The 18177-nt window shown below is 48.8% G+C and overlaps 1 protein-coding gene across 3 annotated transcripts in view; it reads right to left on the bottom strand.

Annotated features, from left to right (window-relative positions):
* Positions 1-33: 33 nt before the first annotated feature.
* The window catches only part of CLDN10 (claudin 10), a 52133-nt gene continuing 33989 nt past the window's right edge, over positions 34-18177 (bottom strand). The window contains exons 1-5 of one of the 3 annotated variants that reach the window (XM_068677150.1): positions 12123-12406; positions 6215-6376; positions 5985-6066; positions 1143-1250; positions 34-419 (exon numbers count right to left, since the gene is read on the bottom strand). In XM_068677150.1, the coding sequence (XP_068533251.1) occupies positions 305-419; positions 1143-1250; positions 5985-6066; positions 6215-6376; positions 12123-12342 (687 nt within the window). In that variant the 5' untranslated portion in view covers positions 12343-12406 and the 3' untranslated portion in view covers positions 34-304. Of the gene's footprint in view, positions 420-1142; positions 1251-5984; positions 6067-6214; positions 6377-11534; positions 11928-12122; positions 12407-18177 lie in introns of those variants that run through there. The other 2 variants (XM_068677140.1, XM_068677158.1) reach the window with 2 other exon arrangements.

Raw genomic sequence — 18177 nt, 5'->3', positions numbered from 1 at the left:
GCCGTTCCCAAAGCAACTGACAGACTGCGCCCGTAAATACCCTATTCATTTTTTATTTTTTATTTTTTTTTAGAAAGCAGCATCGATGCATGATTTGCAGGTATAAACTTTACAACACCAACATCAATCTTTAAAATATTGAATAATAAAATTTACATCAATACGTAAAAAGCTGCGAGTTAGTATCTTAAAAATTCATCCTCTTAGTGGTTATTCCATTGTGTTTTGTTGGGGAGAAATCACCCGGAATGAAACACACAAACTCATTTTCCAAACTGGCTTTTGGGGTCTTGGAACGGGACAATTACACGTAGGCGTTCTTGTCAAAGTGCTTTGGTGGGGTTTTGTCTGGGGCGCTGCTGTGAACCTTTGTGCGAGAAGACATCACAGATGCTGCTCCGTTATACGCGTACCCCCTCCTGAAAAGAGAAGAGGAACAACTGTTTACAGCTCATCCCACGGCCAGGGAACATCTCTGCACCCAAGCACTGCAACCTCACAGAGGGAGGAGAAACGTGTGGGAACCTCGAGCTCCTGCTGGGTGCAGGGGGACACCTTCCTTCTCTCTGGAGCCTTATTCAGGTTTGAGGTTTCCCTTTTCCCTCCAGCATCTCTCTTTGCCATTCCTCTCTACATAAACTTGTATCCCTCGTTCACAGCCAAGTGAATCGGTGCCCGATCAGGTGAAATATTCAGGCTGGGGCAGGCCCTAGATGAACAGTCGCCCCCTCCAGTTCTGCCTCTTCCTTTTCACCCCTGCTCTGCTGCTGGAGGTCCCGCTGCCACCGCCACCGTCTGGCAGCTCTCTCACTTTTTATCTGGAGATTTGGGATTACACCACTGCTTATTCACAACTCTAAGGTGACCTGACTGCTCTTCCTCCATCTGTGAATGCATTTTTTCCTGCTGTAGCAAGTTTATAAAGTATTTGTAACACAAGTATTATTACTGAGACATTGGTTTTTCTTAATTACTCAAGGTGGGAAGAGAATTACCCTAAAACCCCATTAATTTCTGGCATGCACACAATCCTTTTCTGGCCTCACTGCAAAGTGTTTCGGAAAAGCAATCAAGCTGCAGAACATAGCAGGTACCAATGCCCTAGGATTGATTTCTGTCAGGAAGTGCAACTCGGGTTTTACCTTGGAGATTTACTGTTTTCAGCTATTGAGAAGCAGAATATACTGCCACCAATTATGCAGAGTGAAGCTCCAGCCCATCCAATGAATAAAGCTGCTCCTAATTCATACCTACAGGAAGTCAATAAATGCATTTAACAAAGACAGAATGAATTTAACATTTCGTTTTCAGAATAGAAGCACTACATTTTTTGTTCCTCTTTTTTTTTTTTTTCATTGACACACACATTTTGCATTGCAAAGCCAGCAGCTCTGTCGTTCTCCCAGGCTCTTTGCATTATTTCCCTGGCATGCAAGAGGCAGACCTGTCCCCGAGGCACACTTCTGCAGCTTCTCCACGTCTCTTCCCAGTCGGAGGGCTGAAGAAATCTGCGATTCCTCAGCCCTTCTACCCCACATGGCTCCCATCCCCCCAGACCCTTTCAGATTTGTTCCCATTGTCTCCCGAGCTGCTCCGTGGCTTTCTGTGAGCCCTCCTCCGAGGCTATTGAGGCTGGGGACCTGAGCTGCTGCCTACAACTCTCCTTGTCCTTAGTTCTCCCCTCTGGCTCTCAGCCTGAGCACAACATGAGGTTATTATACATATATATATATAAAATATGCAATATATAAACGTCAAGATATGCATCCACACGGAACCACAGACTAAAATCATTAAGGCTGGAAAAGCCCTCCAAGATCATCTGCGCAGCCCCAGTCATCATTCAAGTGGATTTACTCTACATTAGTTCCAATTTTTATTAATAAGTTTATTGTGAGCTCTGCTGAGGTCAGTCTAACAAAATCCTGGGCTCGACAGCCTTCCTGTGCCTCAGAAGGAAGTTGCAGCTGCAGACTTCTGAGCTAGTTCCGACCACGAACAGCTCCCGTTCTGACATCAGTTGAAATACACAACCTGAATACCAGTAAGCTGTTCTGCAAAACCCCTGTCTTTACAAGATGATGCTGTGGAAATGGAAAAATTCCTTGAGGGGGGGTCCAGACACCCAGAAAATGATATAGGGAATTGTAGGGTGAACACTGGTTGGAGAACAAAAAGTAGTCACTTTTCCATGTTTTCTTGAGATTTCACCCAGAGGTAAAGCATGGAGTTATTTTAAAGGAGACATACTGCAAGAAAAAGCCACATGTAGAAAGAATATCAGTCTCTAGAAGCTGATAACACCCCCAGTTCAAGTTATTTCTGACTCAGGGACCTCCAAAAAGAGATGGGGACTTCAGAGCTTGGAGATAAGCTCTGATAAGGTGGGGGCTTGCACCTGAGTTGTAACAGCCCTGCGAGTGCTCTAACATCTAGACCTCCTTCTCCTGTTCCATTCACACCATCCTAAGCAGAGGTTTTATTTATCACCCCTTGCTAAAAAAAAAGGATCAGATTCCCCCAGACATCCTCCATACCTGACGTGGGATTTAGGGACCCAACCTGCAAATTAAGACGCTGGAAGCCACAGCTGGAAGCCTTTCACCCAGGAAAACCCTGCCTCCAGACCCTGGTTTGACTTCAAAACCTACCACAGGTAGTTTTATTCCTAATGATGCTAACGTTTCTGTCCAGGTGCTTCAGGTTTCACAAGCCTGAGCAGATTTCTGTCTGTACGAGATCTGGGATTTATAAAATACTCACGCTGAATCACAGCCCCAAGGTGCCCTTTTAGCAAGCTGCAGAGGCGAACCAAAGCATTGAACTCCCAAACGAAGGGGCGTGAGGACCCTTCCTGGTGCCTGCCATCCCGCTACCCTAAGGAGCTGCAGGGCTGGCCTAATTGGTCTTTCCTCCCCACCTACACATACACAAAAGCCTTTGTGATTTACACTGGTGCTTATCAGGAATTTTCAATCGCGTATCAACCTGTCTATGGCTCCCTGGATTTTATCCAATCCAGGGTTTTTTTTGCAGTTAAGAAGCCAAGCCTACCCCACCATCCAAAATCCACGATATGCCATATTAAAAACATCCTGCACCTTGATGCCTCTTGAAAAAAAAGACTAATAAATAGGTTTTTTTTAGAAGAAATTTCTCTATTTGCTGTTTTTCCCTTCCCTTTTTATCATTAAAACCTTTACAGGAAACACAGTCTCCTGTTCTTATCATCCTTGCTTGTAAGAAGGAGAGCAGCGACTCTCCGGGCGTGGGGCTGCGCACCCCCGGCCTCCCACCAGTGCACCCAGTCTGCTGCTGCAGGATCACTGGGAAGTCTCCAGGAGGTCAGGGGAACGAGGCACTGAGACTAAGAGCAGATATTTCACTCTAATCAATCCCAGGAGGCAGAATTCAGGGAGACAGAAGGTGTAACATCAGTATAGAAGGAAAATATCCCGGCTGTTACGTAGGTCAGGACCACGAAGCAAACTTTCATGCAAACCAGCTGAAATCTCGCTAGCCAGCTAGATGAACTCCAGGACGCTGGTAATGATCATACCTAACTTCTCAGCGAATCAATACAACTCCCCAGTGGAAATCCCTATTCTGAACATCTAATTCTTAAGACTGAGGGAAAATGAGAACTGGGTTCAAAGCCACGTGACAGCAGGACAGCGCAAAGAGGGTCTGTGTGGATGAACTGGGCACAACAGATTCTGGGAAAGAAAGGCTGAGGGGAAACAATTCTCTATAAAAATCGAAGTTAGTCAGGTAATTTGGATAAACTAGCTCCATTCATCAGGAAGAATGGTGATTATTGAGTTCAGACTGCGGCAAGGGACAAAAAGGATGAAAACTATAAAAGCTTTTATTAGAAGTAGTAAAGTGACAAAATGGTTTCCTAAGAGAAGCTGGCAAGACAGCAGAGCAGAGAGAAGCAAGGGTTTTCTTCTCTTAGAGGTGTCTGAAGAAAAATGCAGTCAGCTTGGCTGTGAGTACGGAGGCACCCCGTGCTGTCACCGAGCCTCTGCGCGTGTTGCTCCGTGAGGTGGACCAGCACTCATGGAGCTGTTTTAAACCCCTAATGCAACCTATTGTGTGGGAACATAACATCCAGCCTCAGATTTCTAAGCAAGGCTGGCTTTAGAGTGTCCCAGAGGTGACTATCATTCGTCGCTAAGCTACACGTAAATTGAAAACCAGAAGTCTCTCGGGCACCAGCCTCAGGCAGGCAGATCTCTGACTCCCCCTACATCTGTATATATTCAAGACACCTCTTCCCCATGCAGAAGACCAGAGGGAAATTCTGATAGCCAAAGGGATGCCAAACATCCCACGTCATTAATTTTCCACTAACAGTATCTCAAACCTCTCTTTGACACCACCCAGATAACTTCAGGAGAAAACATGCACCAAACTGCAGACAGTTGAGGAACCAAAGCAGCGTCCTCTCTCAGTTGAGCCAGTGCCAAATTTCTATAGCATACCAGCAAGGCTCATTAACTGCTTCTGCAATGTATATCAAAGTAAGAGTTCCCAGAAGGCAACAAAATTAATTGCTCCAATGTATTTTATATTCTTTCAGAGAGAAAGTAGTCAAATAACACCTTTATCTTAACCTGACACAAGATCACTGCATGAGCTACATCACATGTCCACCATGTGAAACTCCAATTACAACTTCTAGTATTGCTCTCCACCTTTATCTTTGCAGCAAATATTTCTCATGCCAGCAGTTGTGCTATTCTGGTTGTTCAGGAAAAAGGTAATTTCCGCAGACGAAATGTTTTAATATTAGACCTTTCATTTTTTAAACTGGTTTTCTCATTTGCTCGCGGTAAAACTCTGCAGTGAGGTCTGCCTGCCCTTTTTGCAACAAAACAAGTGTAGGAACACAACGAAGGAAAGGGAATTTTGGCAATGATGAAGCTATTTTTCATTGGGAACATTAAGCCTGATGAATAATTAACTTCTGGCTGTATAGCCAGTCCCCATTTTCTCCACAGTAGCTCACATCCTTGTTGCTTTTGGTGGCCTTTGGATCCTGTCCTCTCCTCCTTACAAAGGAAAGTCAAATGAACTTGTTTTCAAGAAAAGAGAAACTGTGTCAGTCCTACTGCAAATGTGGATCCAACTGATGTTATTTATTCAGGCTGACAGTTTTATATATACCCAGTGCTTGACGTCTTCGGGGATCACCCCAAAGAAAGCTTACATTACAGCCAGTGTTTTCAAACTTGGTGGCTAAAATGCAAATCCAGAATCCAAGGATGGGTTCATGAATTGCTGCCTTGGAAGGTCCTGAGCACTCACACAGCTTTAAGGGGAGTCTTTAGGGATGCTCATTATTTCTGGTTTGGTCCTGCAATTCTATGAACACACACTCCCTTGTATTTAATCGCACGTACAGCTGAAGCATTGACATTAGTGCTTTATGATTGTGGGTTATGAAAAATATTTATGATCCAAATTATAGTCATCGAGAGTTCAAAATCTGTCAGCAAAAGCAGTCCACAGAACCTGCAGAAACGTCTCTTCAAACGGACTAAAGACTGCACAGCGTTCAACACCTTTATGGAAACCACGGGCTATCGATAGCTTAGAGGAGTAATTTTCTTCCTATTGAATTATGTGCCTAACGAGCACCTGTCTTGTGAAATGCCTCCTCTGCATCTTTGACATAAACATAACTCCTGAACAACCCAGCCTGCTCTGGGACGAGTGCTGTAGAGTCCTGCCAAGCCGCGATAAGCCTGGGCACAGAGACCACAGACCCATCACTCTACAGAGAGGTGTTAGCTCATGAAACCTCAGCACACAGTTACTACAGTTGGAAAACATGATGAAATATGAATAAATAAAGCCCACTTGCCATTTCTACCCAACAGGAGAAGCATCTGCTTTCTGTATACATGAGTTCTGGCACGCAGCATGAAACTTAAGGTCTACTCTTGAAAGACGAAGGGGTATAGGAAAGTACTTACTTTTGTGCAATATAAGAAGGATCAAAGAACTCAGACGTAATCCTGTTTGCATACAGGGAACAACCAGTCATAGAGCACAGCCCTGAAATCAAAAGACAAACCGTTCAGTGGAAGCAGCAGAGGAGCTTTGGGGCTGACCCTGACGCAGTCACGTGTGGATTTCTGCTGCAAAGCAGCAGCTCTGGCACGACTCCTGAATACACAAACTTAGAGAAATAAGGTATATTTACCAGACAGTATGAAAATCAGTCCAGCTAAACAAGCTATTTTTGCTTTGGTCTGATCAGAACCGCCGACTTTTGTACACTTCATCCCAATCAGCCCAAACACGGAACCAAAGAACCCCAGGCAGACGGCGGAGATCATCAGTCCTCTGCAGGCTTGGATGTAACCTGCAACGAGAAAGGGCAAGGCTAACGTGAGGGCAGGGAACACAACGGGTTTTGCTGCAGCTCCCCTCACCCTGAAAAGCATCTGGCATGAATTAATTATTGCAAACCAAATTAGACCTTGGCTGGTGTAACGCCAACTTATCCCAGAGTGTATACTTCCAGGTGATGGCGTGATGATGCCGCGTGAACCCAGTCCCTACAAAACTCTCCGTGTCACTTGGGGCTGCAAAAATAATTGTGGCATTGGGCACAGTGTCCCCAAGAGGCTCTACCCATGGGGTTTTGAAGAGCAGCTCTGTGTGGGACGTGCAGCATCTGCCACAGGCTGCAGAGGCACACACCATCTCGCTGTGCAGGTGCCGCAATGGCGGCAGGTTGGCAAGGCCTCATCTCTTGTGGATCAGCCCAGCAGGCCCTCGCTCTGCAAGGAAGCCAAATATGTGCTCAGCTTCACGGACAGCAGAGATCCTCAGAGATAAAGCGAGCTGCTGCCACACCGGACGAGTGCTGGATTTGGCCACACGCAGTTTTGCCAGGCTGCTCTGAACCGATGCGCCCAAGGGCAGGGCCTTTCCGCAGGACACCCGACTGCTTGGCCTCCTCTCCCTTCCTCCTGGGATTAAAACACAGTGATAACCACGTGGCACCGTTCACAGAGCGGAACAGTGCCATCTCACACAGCCAAATCACCGTTTTATAGCAAGAAGTTTCTCTCCATAACCCATTACATCTCATTTAAAATGGAAATGCACTTCCATTATTCGTGCCTGCAGTCTTTTCTCCGTGATCTCTGGTGGGTGGAAATGTCGAGAGCTAACCCAGGTTTCCATTGCTTATTACACCTGCTTTTCCAGAATACCAAATAAACAAAAAAGCCCTGCATAAAAGCCCTTAAAGTGTGGAAAATTAATGTATTAAAACAGGAACTAGGGGATATCTAATGGAAAAAAGCAAGCAATAGATTCAAAACAAAAAATGTGTTTTTTTTTTTCACACAATAAAGTTGTGGAGCTGCTTTCCACAGGCTATGTGGATGCAAAAGTTCTTGCACAGGTGCAAAAACGGGATAAAACCATTAAAGAGAAATCTCTGCCTGGCTGGCAGGCCCCTGAGCTGCAGATGGCCATCGCAGACGTTTGGCCTTCTTCTGCACTCTTTTCTGGCACCCACTTTGGCCGCTGCTGGAGGAATACCAGCTCCAGGATGAGCAATCTGTGCTTAAGAACACTTAAAAAAAATAAAAAATAACTGATTCACAGCTTTGTGTAATACACAGCACACTAGAAGCAATTTGTAGGACTTAACACCCCATGGACATCTTTCATGTACAACATGCTCCTGTAGTCCCCCTGCTGAAGGAAGAATACGCAATGACATAACTGTAACAGCCATAGGACTCTCATGTTGGAATATAAGCATCATTTGGGTCTGCTGACGTGTCTAACACTATAATTAAAATTATTATAATAAGTTGAACTCCTATGGTAGCTGGATGAGCTGCCCACTGCAGACACCTCCCTTTGCCATGGATGATCAATGAAGCACAGGCTGGCAAGTTCAGAATCGGGTCTCATTACACCTAAGTCTAGACTTCTGATTTTTAGGTACTTACAATCACAATGTTGTAATTATAATTTACAATTTTACTTATTTTCCATATCCAATAATATGTCACAGTTTGTATTTTTTATACAAATTTTTATAATGTGCATAAATTTGTGTATTCTTGTGTATTTTTGAAAGAGGATCATGAGGAATCCTTCAGTTCTTACAGAAACATGCCTCAGACATGTTCCCTTGAAGTGTTACTTCAGCATTATTACCATGTTTAAGTCTTGTTTGAACTCAAAAATTAGCCAGCTCTTTGGATACATTTTTTTTAAATCTTTTTATCTTTGAATTTCTGCTGTGCTGAGAGTATCTACTGTGACTTTAACGCAGAATATTTTGATAGGCATGGCTGATATTTGTCTTCAGCTATGGTCAGATTACCTAGGATATAACGCCTCTAGTGGAAATGATTAGTGGCAGGTTGGTGTACCTTAAAACCTTTTGAATCCACGTAAAAAGCAATGCTTCCCAATGCTCTAGCAGAAAGGAGACAGCCAAAGCCTTCTCTCCTGCTCTTCCAGGAGCACAGTTTAGATAGGAAAAGGCTGCTGTCTGTGGTCTTCTCCACTCAACACTGAAGAGCCTCCAGTCCTGAGCCAGCAGCCACGAAAAGCAGCTCCAGGTAGGTCCCTCTCAGACCCCTAAACACACGAGCAGCATCCCACATATCATCCCGTGGCACCCCAGAGGAGATGCCTTCACCTGAAACATGGCATGACAGAACGGAGAAGCAGCACCACGTCCATGCTACAGGGGCTGACTCGGACCAGATATGAGACAAACCCAGCAGAAGAACTACAGACTGAAGATTTACGGAGCCAAACCTAAGACCACCATCTGCCTAAGATCTCCTAGGTCCTGTAAAAAACTTTTTTGGGGGGACCTGCAAGAAAACAGAAGGTATGGACACCCTAAAGAGTGAACCACTCTGCAGAGCGCGCAGTCATACATCGTAAGAAGCTTCTTCACCTCTGGTGTTCACCACACTGTACCATCAGCTGAGAAAACCTGGCATTTCTGAGGCATCATTCACCCTATCCCAACAGAGGAACCTACAGTAGATCACATTAATTGCACCTCTCTTATTTAGTTATTTATTTATCTCCTGCAAGGGTAATACAGTGAGCTCAGGGAGCTCCCGCCAGACGGCCATATTGTGGTTACCTCAGATCAGGTGAGGCGACCACCCTTCTAGCCAAACCGGCCAGGGCACAATTTCCTCAACAGCGAAATAAAACTATACTCCCCAACAGCTCGGCTGAAATTCCAGCAATAGCTAAAACTTCTGCTTTCGAGTAAAATCCTGTATTTTCACTCCGTCCCCCCCTCATGCCCTCAGGCGAGACCCAAAGGACGTCAGTAGGAAGCGGCGTTCAGTAAGATTTCAAAACGTGGCTTTTAGCTCACAAGACACAAATCTGAAGACAGCAGCCTTGTTTTCTCTCATTATTTTTTGCCAGTAGGCCTGGAAAAGTTTGCTCTTCCTACTTTTCCACGTAATGTATTTCCCATAGCAGCCAGGTAAGGCAGGAGATGCAAACTGGCGAGGAAGCTGTTATTTTTGACAGGCCCAATTTATCGACGCTGTTAGGAGTTAATTGGCACATTAAGGTGCTGAACCATGAACATATTTACCCAGAGGTCCTCTAAACTTTTCTTTATGCCTGAACCTCCCAGGAGAAACAGTAAATATTCACCCCAACCCACACAAGCCATGGATGCTAGGAACGACGTGGCTGAAATGCAATTGTTGCTGAAGGTCAACGCGCAGCTTCAAAATAGGCTGAGGGTAGTGAGACAGCAAGAAATGATTAACTCCCTCACCCAGAAATCATTTTCCTTTATAATAGCACGAGCTGGAGCACTGCTCAGCTCTGCTGAATGAGTAACCTTCCCCGCTCAATATTTCACCAAATTCTGCAGGCCAGCCAAGGCGGGACTCGTTGCAGCTCGCCACAGCCATTACCCAACGGGCACCCACTTTTAACACAGATATCTGAAAAAAAAATAACCACAACCTGCACTCATAAGGTGGGAGAGCAGAAGACTCAGCTCTACCAGGCTGACTGGAGCACCAGGAAACACAAAAGGGTGAAATCAGCCTTAGCACCAAACCCCAGTCACTTGAACCTAGGTTAGGACTGGCCTGGGGAGCGTTTGGCTGCAACATTAATCAAGCCTTTGCTTTGCTTCCTGGAAAGCAAGGACGTTACCTTGCTGACTGAGACTCACAGCGCAGGGAAGTGTATGGGGAAGCTGCCAACTTCTTCCCCCTCTTCCACTGAAGACCCAAAAAAGAATTACATGTGTTTGCATCAGGGTCCGTAAGAAGCTGGTACCTCGTCATGTAGCCGCCGACCACCCAAAGGAAGCTCCAAAGCAACAAAAAGCCATGTTTTAAACAGACAGGTAGACAAACATGTATTACGCATGAAGTCATGTTTAGCAGCATTCCACGAGAAACCTAGCTCAAGTATGTTTTTTTAAAACAAATGTGTTTTGTCCTGAATTCAAATTCATCTTGCTATCATCTTGCCTGCCTCACTGCTCTCACGCTTGCCTCTCATGCTCACCTCTAACACTCTCAAAGAGCTCTGGGGAATGTGTATATTTATGCAGTATATACAATACTCAGAAAAAAAAAAAAAAAAAACACCTGCATGCTGTTACGGGGATCATCACTTTCACAACAAATACCTGCAGTGGCATCCTGCAGTCTGCACCAAGTGTAAAAGGTTACCTTACAGATAGAGCACGAATTCCTTCCGAAAGCACACGCCCATTGCTTTTGTATGTTTTTCTAAGCTCTAACACCCTCTTCCATCCCCTAAGTAAATTCACGTTCAGCTGAGCTCTGTCGCAAGGTCACTGGATCCACCGCTGGAAATACGGTCACGGGCACGTCCTGCCCTGGGGAGGCGTTTCCATCACCAAGTTCCCATCCATGGCCAGGAGTGCACAAAGGTAAACCCCAGTTGGTTTCAAGTCCCACGGACTGCAGTTATCATTTTTGCTTGCATACAGATCACGGGGGCGAGCCCTTAATGGGGGCTGGCCGGACTGTGCTGGGGAGGGTTTGGGGGTGCATCATTCCCCCCCCTGCCCACACCGTGCCTGGGGGCCAGGATTTGGCCCCGCAGCACTCGGAGACGCCGCTGAGGAAGGCTGATGCCGGGCTTCCTCCCTCTGCTGTCACACAGCCCAGCCGGGAGGGCGGGACGAGGTCCTCTCCAGTTGTGTCTTCGGGGTTCAGGAGCTTCCAGGTGCTTCACAATGCAGCAGCACCTCACCTCCTGGGGCAGCGCAACCCCACAGATCTTCCAGATCCCAGTCTGGGGGGCTTTATTCCAGATCTGAGTCTTGGGGACTTCACCCTCCAGTAGAGCAGCAGCCTAACAAGAGGCTCGGTGCCTCCGAGGGACCCCAGCGGTGCCGGGACAGCCCTGCCACCCCTCGGGGACACCGGCAGAGCCCCCATACCCCCTGCCACCGAGGGGCTGGGGGGGAAAAGGATGCTCCTGGGGTCGGTGCTGCCACACAGCAACACCTGCCCTCGGAGTGCGGACCTCTCCTGCGTCCTGCTGGCAGCTTAAAGGCTTAATGGCATTAATTTGCTTCCCGATAACATTTATCCCCGCGGCGATAACATTAATCTCTGCCACTGATTGGCTTCGCACTTTCCTCTTCCGAACAGCCCTTTCGCTCCCAAATCCGCCCTCAGCCTCCTGTGCCCGGCCAGGGCTGTAGGTCCGACTTGAGTTTCGACCCGCACCGCGCAGTTTATTCATTTATCACCCCAAAAAACCAACATTTAGTCCCAAAACCCCTACTCACAGCCAGGCGAGCCCTGCTGCACCCCGCAGCTCTCTTAGGGGAGCCGCAAGCAGTGCAGGTGAAGGAGCCGGGTGCTGACACCCGCACAGAAACCTCGATAGCACCCCAAAATTTCCCCTGGCTGCTATGGGGTCGCGCAGCACCGAGCCCCCCACCCCCTGGGGCTGCTCCCACGGCGTGGGGCACCCCCGGGGGGGTCCCTCCCGGCCCGGCTCCCCCCTCCCCGTTCTCCCTGGGGGTTGATTTTTAATTTTGGGGGGGGGTTCTTTTTTTTTTCGGGGGGTGTTCGGGCGGCCCTGACCGTCCAGCGCCAGCATGGAGGGGAAGTCCTTGCAGTTGGAGACGCCGGTGGAGTCGGTCACGCAGGTCTTCCAGAGGTTGGCCCAGAAGGTGGCGGTGGTGATGACCGTGCCGTCGATGGTGGACACCTTCCAGTAGTCGGTGGGCAGCGTGGAGGACACCAGCACCCAGCCGGAGATGGTCAGCAGGAAGGCGACGATCTCCGCCGCCGTGCTCGCCATCGGGCCCGCCGGGGCGCACACCCGCGGCGCGGGGACGGGGGCGCGGAGCCGCGGCGGGGGCGCGCCGGGCGGGGCGGGGCGGGGCGGCCGCGGGAGGCGCTGATTGGGCGGCCGCCGGCCCGCCCTGAGCCCCGGACACGCCCCCCTGGAGGGAGGGGCGGGGCTTGTGTGAGGGGAGGTGGGGGGGAGGCACGGGGGGGGTTCTGCATCTCCCTGTTTGTAGGGGCGGGGGTGCCCATGTGGGGTTATGTGCACATCCTGTGGGGGATGATGTGCTCCCTGTAGGGTTAGGGGCATCCACTGAAGGGTTAGGGGCACCCATGTAGGGTTAGGGGCAGCCCCTTGTAGGGTTAGGGGCACCCACTGAAGGGTTAGGTGCACCCCTTGTAAGGGAAGGTGTGCCCTGTGGGCTTAAGTGCACCTCTGTAGGGTTAGATGTACCCCCATAGGGTTAGGTGCTGCCCCTGTAGGGTTAGGTGTACCCACTGAAGGGTTAGGTGCCCCCCCTGTAGGGTTAGGTGCACCCCTGTGGGTTTAGGGGCACCCACTGAAAGTTTAAGGGCACCCCCTGAAGGGTTAGGGGCACCCACTGAAAGTCTAAGGGCACCCCCTGAAGGGTTAGGTGCACCGCCTGTAGGGTTAGGTTCACCCCTGTGGGTTTAGGGGCACCCACTGAAAGTTTAAGGGTACCCCCTGAAGGGTTAGGTGCACCGCCTGTAGGGTTAGGTGCACCCCTGTGGGTTTAGGGGCACCCACTGGAAGTTTAGGTGCACCCACTGAAGGGTTAGGTGCACCCCCTGAAGCATTAGGTGCACCCCCTGCAAGGTTAGGTGCATCCCTGTAGGGTTAGGTGAACCCACATAGGGTCAGGGGCACCCCCTTGTAGGGTTAGGTGCACCCACTGAAGGGTTATGTGCACTCCCTGAAGCATTAGGTGCACCCCCTGCAGGGTTAGGTGCACCCATGTAGAGTTAGGGGCACTCACTGAAAGTTTAGATGCACCCACTGAAGGGTTAGGTTCACCCCTGAAGGGTCAGGTGCACCCACTGAAGGCTTAGGTGCACCCCCTTGTAGAGTTAGGTGCACTCCCTGTAGGGTTAGGTGCACTCCCTGTAGGGTTAGCTGCAGCCCATGAAGGGTTAAATGCATTAACCCCACTGCAAACCCACTCCCCTGTGAGCAGGGACCCTTTGAGCAGGGCTAATTTGCCCTTTCAGACCCGGGTTTGGACCTTCATGCCCCTGCAGACCCATTTTTACCCTAAGAAGCGTGAAGTGCCCTCAGTGTACCTGAGCGCCCGGTTTGGCCGCGGGGCTTTCTCCTGGCTATCCTGCTGCTCCCGAAACGTCTCCGGGGCTATCTGTGTTACTAATCCGGCCCTGACCGTCTCTCTCCTCCAAAATCAACGCAAGATCTCGGGCTCCTGATCCCATCTGCGGTGGTGCAAACCCCAGCTGACATCAGGCGGGGCTGGGCGCTCGCTCTGGGCTGAGCAGGAGCCGCAACCACTCTTCCCCCGTGGCATTTTCCCGGCATTGGCTGCTATCTGCAGGGATTAGGAGGTGGAAAACTTTCCTCTCCGGGGTTGCGTTTGTGCCCTTCTTACATCAGCTCCTCTCCCCTGTGCAGCTGCAAGCTCCTCGGTCACGCTCGTAGCTCAAACACCTTCAGCTTGGGGCTTTCCAGCCACCACGTCCCCTTTTCTCCTCACTGCTGGCCAAGAACACGGTAGGCAGGTACACATATGCCTGTCAGACCCCTCAACCTCTACCTCTGTTTTTTTGCCACCTAGTTCTGGCTTTCTGACTTTTAACTTGTGTGGTAGGGTGACAGACTCAGCCTTTGCCTTGTTTCTTCCCCCCGTGCTTTGGGACAAGCCCTGACTGTGGGATATTGATAAGTTCTGCAGGCACCCCATGACTGATTCCTCTTCTTTTCTGCATTAAATTGAGCAGAGCATTGCATTAACACAGTTTCATGCTCATTCATTTGCCTGAGTGTATATTTATCCCCTCAGACGTGGGAAGAAAGGTGCTCACAACTTTTCCTAAGGAAACCATCCCTTGGCGTTCAGGTTTTGTCTCACTGCATCTCGGGCATAAAAACGTGTTGTTGGTCTTGCTATTTTTAATCATTATTACTAAGTGCAAACTACATCTTCTTACAATCAGAAGCCAGCGCTTGGATTTCTACAGTGCACAGAAGTTGTTTTGCTATCTGCAGAAGGGTCCGTCCGAAACGGTAGGGCTGAACTACAGGATATTATTTTAGCTTTTGCAGGATCAAAATCACAAGCAGTCATGATTGCCTCATAAGTCAAACACCCGATGACAACGCCATTTGTTCTCTAGCCAGGATAAGCAGACTAGGGTCGTCATGCCTTTGTCCTGGAGTAATTTTTCTTGTAATTTTACCACGCACAGGTTGGGCAACTTGAGACCGTTTCCTGGCTCTGCTGTGTTATGGCTTTCAAGGTGCCTAGAGCACTTGTGCAGGAGGAAAAAAAAAAAAAAGATAGAAGAAAGAAAATCAACCCACTTTATTTTTCTAAGGCTGAAGGACAACTTCCTTGTTTGCTAGGATTTTCCTGGGGATTTGAATATCAAAAAGGTACGGCAGCCTCGCAAGGAGCACAGCCAGGCTTGCGTGGGAGTCACACCTCGGCAAGGTCAGACCTGCTGGTGGTGGTGGATTTGGGGAATGCACCTCGCATTGGCATACGTGTTAGAGGAGGTGAAGGGGACTGTGAAATGAGGAGACTGGCAGTGCTCTGCGTTGCACAGAACAAAAGCGCCGCCTCAAACAAAGAGCAGATAGCTCCTCTTCTCCAGAGGAGAATAAACAAAGCAACGCTTCTTGGTTTCCTCTTCTGTGTCACCCTACAAAGCCCATCAGGGCCGGAACATCGGGTAATAAGCACCAGTCCTCGCTCACGTTAGATCACCACCATCGTTTTTGTTGAGCTATGAGAAATTAAATGAAATTACCGCCCGGGTTTGTAAACCGTCAGGGCAAGAGGGACTGTAAGTTCCGCGGTTCGTCTCTTATGTAAGTAAAAGTAAAAATTAATAGGAAGTGACAAGCCAGAGCATTTTAAAGGAGTGAAAAATTGCATTCCAAGAGCCAATAAACTTTCCCCTCTCCCATTCTGTGCGGTGCGTTTGGACATTAGAGACTTTGTTTCTTGACACCAAGATTAATGCAGCATTGCTTTTTTTTTTCACCTTTTCTTAATTTTGTTGGGGAAAAAAAAAAAAAGAAAAAACACCTTGCGTTGTTCCCTGAAAGTTTGTAATACAATGCTTTTAAAAATAGATATAACCTGTTTAACAAACTGAGCAGGAAATTTGAAGAAATGCATCTCCTACTTCACTTGAGGTGCATTCCACCTGGCAGGCAGCACAGCTGCAGCGCTCGGTAGTGCTGAAGCCGTCTCCACGTCAAATAAGGTTTCGCTAAATGGGGGCTGATCGCCTTGTAAAGGGAGGAAACTTCCCAACTGATTTTTGGAGCGTGGTCCCGTGCAATGGGATTTAGAAAGGATTCGTGAAATGAAGGGCTGCTGCATCTAATGCACTTCACAAGGGTCTAATCAGGGAGGGGGGCAAATCAACGCCTTTCCAAAGCAGCCCGTTTTCAGAAGCGATCCCTGCAGTGAGCCACAAAGACGCAGGGGCCGAGTCCTGACCAGTGGGGCTGAGCTGCAGCCCAGGCTGGAGCCCGTGGTGTTCCCGCAGTGGGAACACTTTGCCACCCGGCCCGTGCCCTGCCCTCGTACAGCGGGGCTGGTCTCTGCCCTTTTCCCAATGCTTGGCAGACCTGGGCACGAGCAGTCCCTCGTCTTTCACAGGCACCCACGCGGAAAGCTTCGAGTACAAATGACTACAAAACAAGAACGTGCTTGTGTTTGGAGCTGGGGGTTGGACTGGGTGACCTCTGAGGTCCCGTCCAACCCAAATTACTCTGTTACCCTACGACTGTGTCGTAACAAGCAAATAGGGTAGCACGGGGAGCCCTAATTTGACTTACTGTAGCTGTTGTGAGTGGGGCAGCGGCGCGCCAGTGATTACACATTGCATGTTGTGCACAGAGCGTGATTGCTTCAGGACCCTGCCGCCCTGTTATTTAGCCCACGTGCTGAAATTTCGTTTCACGGAAATATGCATCTCAGTTCACAACGGCGGTACATTGGACTACTTTCCCAGCTGAAATTTTAGCAGTGGTCACTGCTTCTGAAAGTGCATTGGACAGGCTGAAGAAAACCCAACGTGGGGAGCATGGCACCAAAGCCCTTAGCCGTGCCCTCATCGTATGCCTCCCAGGTCTCAAGACGTGGGGGCACCACGAGGTGCGGAGGAACACGAAGACCCCTTGCACATAAAGTGGGCAGAGGCACTGTCTGGCACACATGCTCTCATTTCCATCTATATTTTTAAGCCTGTTTTCCCCTGTTTCTTTTTTACATCTCAGATCTCAGTGCTGTCAGCCTGACTTGTGGTTCCCCAAGCTCAGCAAGCTTCAGTTTGATGTGAAGTCTCTCGTATTCACCTGAGAGCTGCCTCTGCTGCCCCTTCCCACCAGAGGATTTTACCTGCTTCAGCCGAGTGAAGCCTGTCCAGCGTTTATCTTTCACATGCACACACCAGGTCAGCAATGAAGTCGAACCAGTGGGATCAAAAGAAGCAGTATCGCTGATAGGTCACATGCGCATTAATTTGAGCCTCAGTTTATCAATTTTTTAAAGTCTGTATTGATCGCAAAAAGTCACATTATTTCCTTATTCCCTTTGTTTCAGAGTCGCTTGAGCATGTTGATTTAAGTCAACTTTTAACTCCGCTTTGTCACCATGACCTTTTTTGATCCCGGCCAGTTTGCTCTCAGATTAAGTCACGCTACAGAAGCTGCTTTCCTTCCAGGTTGTGGTTTTTGTGCTCTCGGTTAAATGAAACCACTCGCGGCCACGGGCAGGGAGGACTGGTGTCTAATAAACAGTGGGGCCGGAGAAAGTAAACCACAACTCCCTCCTTGTGACACAGCCCGTTTCTGAGTAAATACGGGGCCACTGTGGGAATCGGGGCGAGGAGCTGGGGGGGGTATGGGACGAGCTTCCTTTCACATAGAGATTATGGTGGGAAGGTGGGAAGCAACCCCTCGCCTTCATGTCTCCCCTTCCTGCCAACTGGAAACTGGGGAAAATTTGGACTGAGGCTCAGCAGGGCTGGGTACAAAGACCACAGTGTCACTTGTCACCCCTCGCCTCTGCTCCCCGGTGGCTCTTTTTTTACCTCCTCCCATGGCCTTTGCCATGCCCCGCTCTCACATCATGTGCTGTCATCGCCTCCACCGCTGCCTCCGGTTGCTACCATCCCCCTTGAGCTGAAGCACGTGCTTATCAGCTCTGCCTGTTGTTTTGCTGAGAACCTAGAAGGTTATAAAATCCTTGTGCTCTTGATCATTTTAACTTGTTACTCTTAATAAAGTCACACGACTTCTATCATAGCGCCGTGTTTTTCTAAAGCTGGAGGTATTGCTTAGCTCCTCGGTGAAGACCGCCTGCAAAATAAACGGGGACTCGCTGGGAAGGGAGCACGTGCACAGGTTTTTTGCACCAAGGGGTCTCCCTATTTATTCCTCCACATGGAGCCCTCCTGAAGACTCTTGGGAGACGGTCTGCCAGAGCCTACCACACGTAGCAAACGAAGCAGCTCTGTTATTTAGGAGAGAGTTCACTTGGATTTCTTATTTTCTCCGGATCATGGTCCAGAGTAGCCAACCACACATTCGCCAAGGACAGCACACAATGTACCCTGCCTGTTCTGTTAATGCTTTCATGCT

This window comes from Anas acuta, chromosome 1, assembly GCF_963932015.1.
Source record: "Anas acuta chromosome 1, bAnaAcu1.1, whole genome shotgun sequence".
NCBI classification, from domain to species: Eukaryota; Metazoa; Chordata; class Aves; order Anseriformes; family Anatidae; genus Anas; species Anas acuta.
The sequence above is the reverse complement of the archived record's forward strand: the minus strand, read 5'-3'. Positions and strand labels throughout refer to the sequence as shown.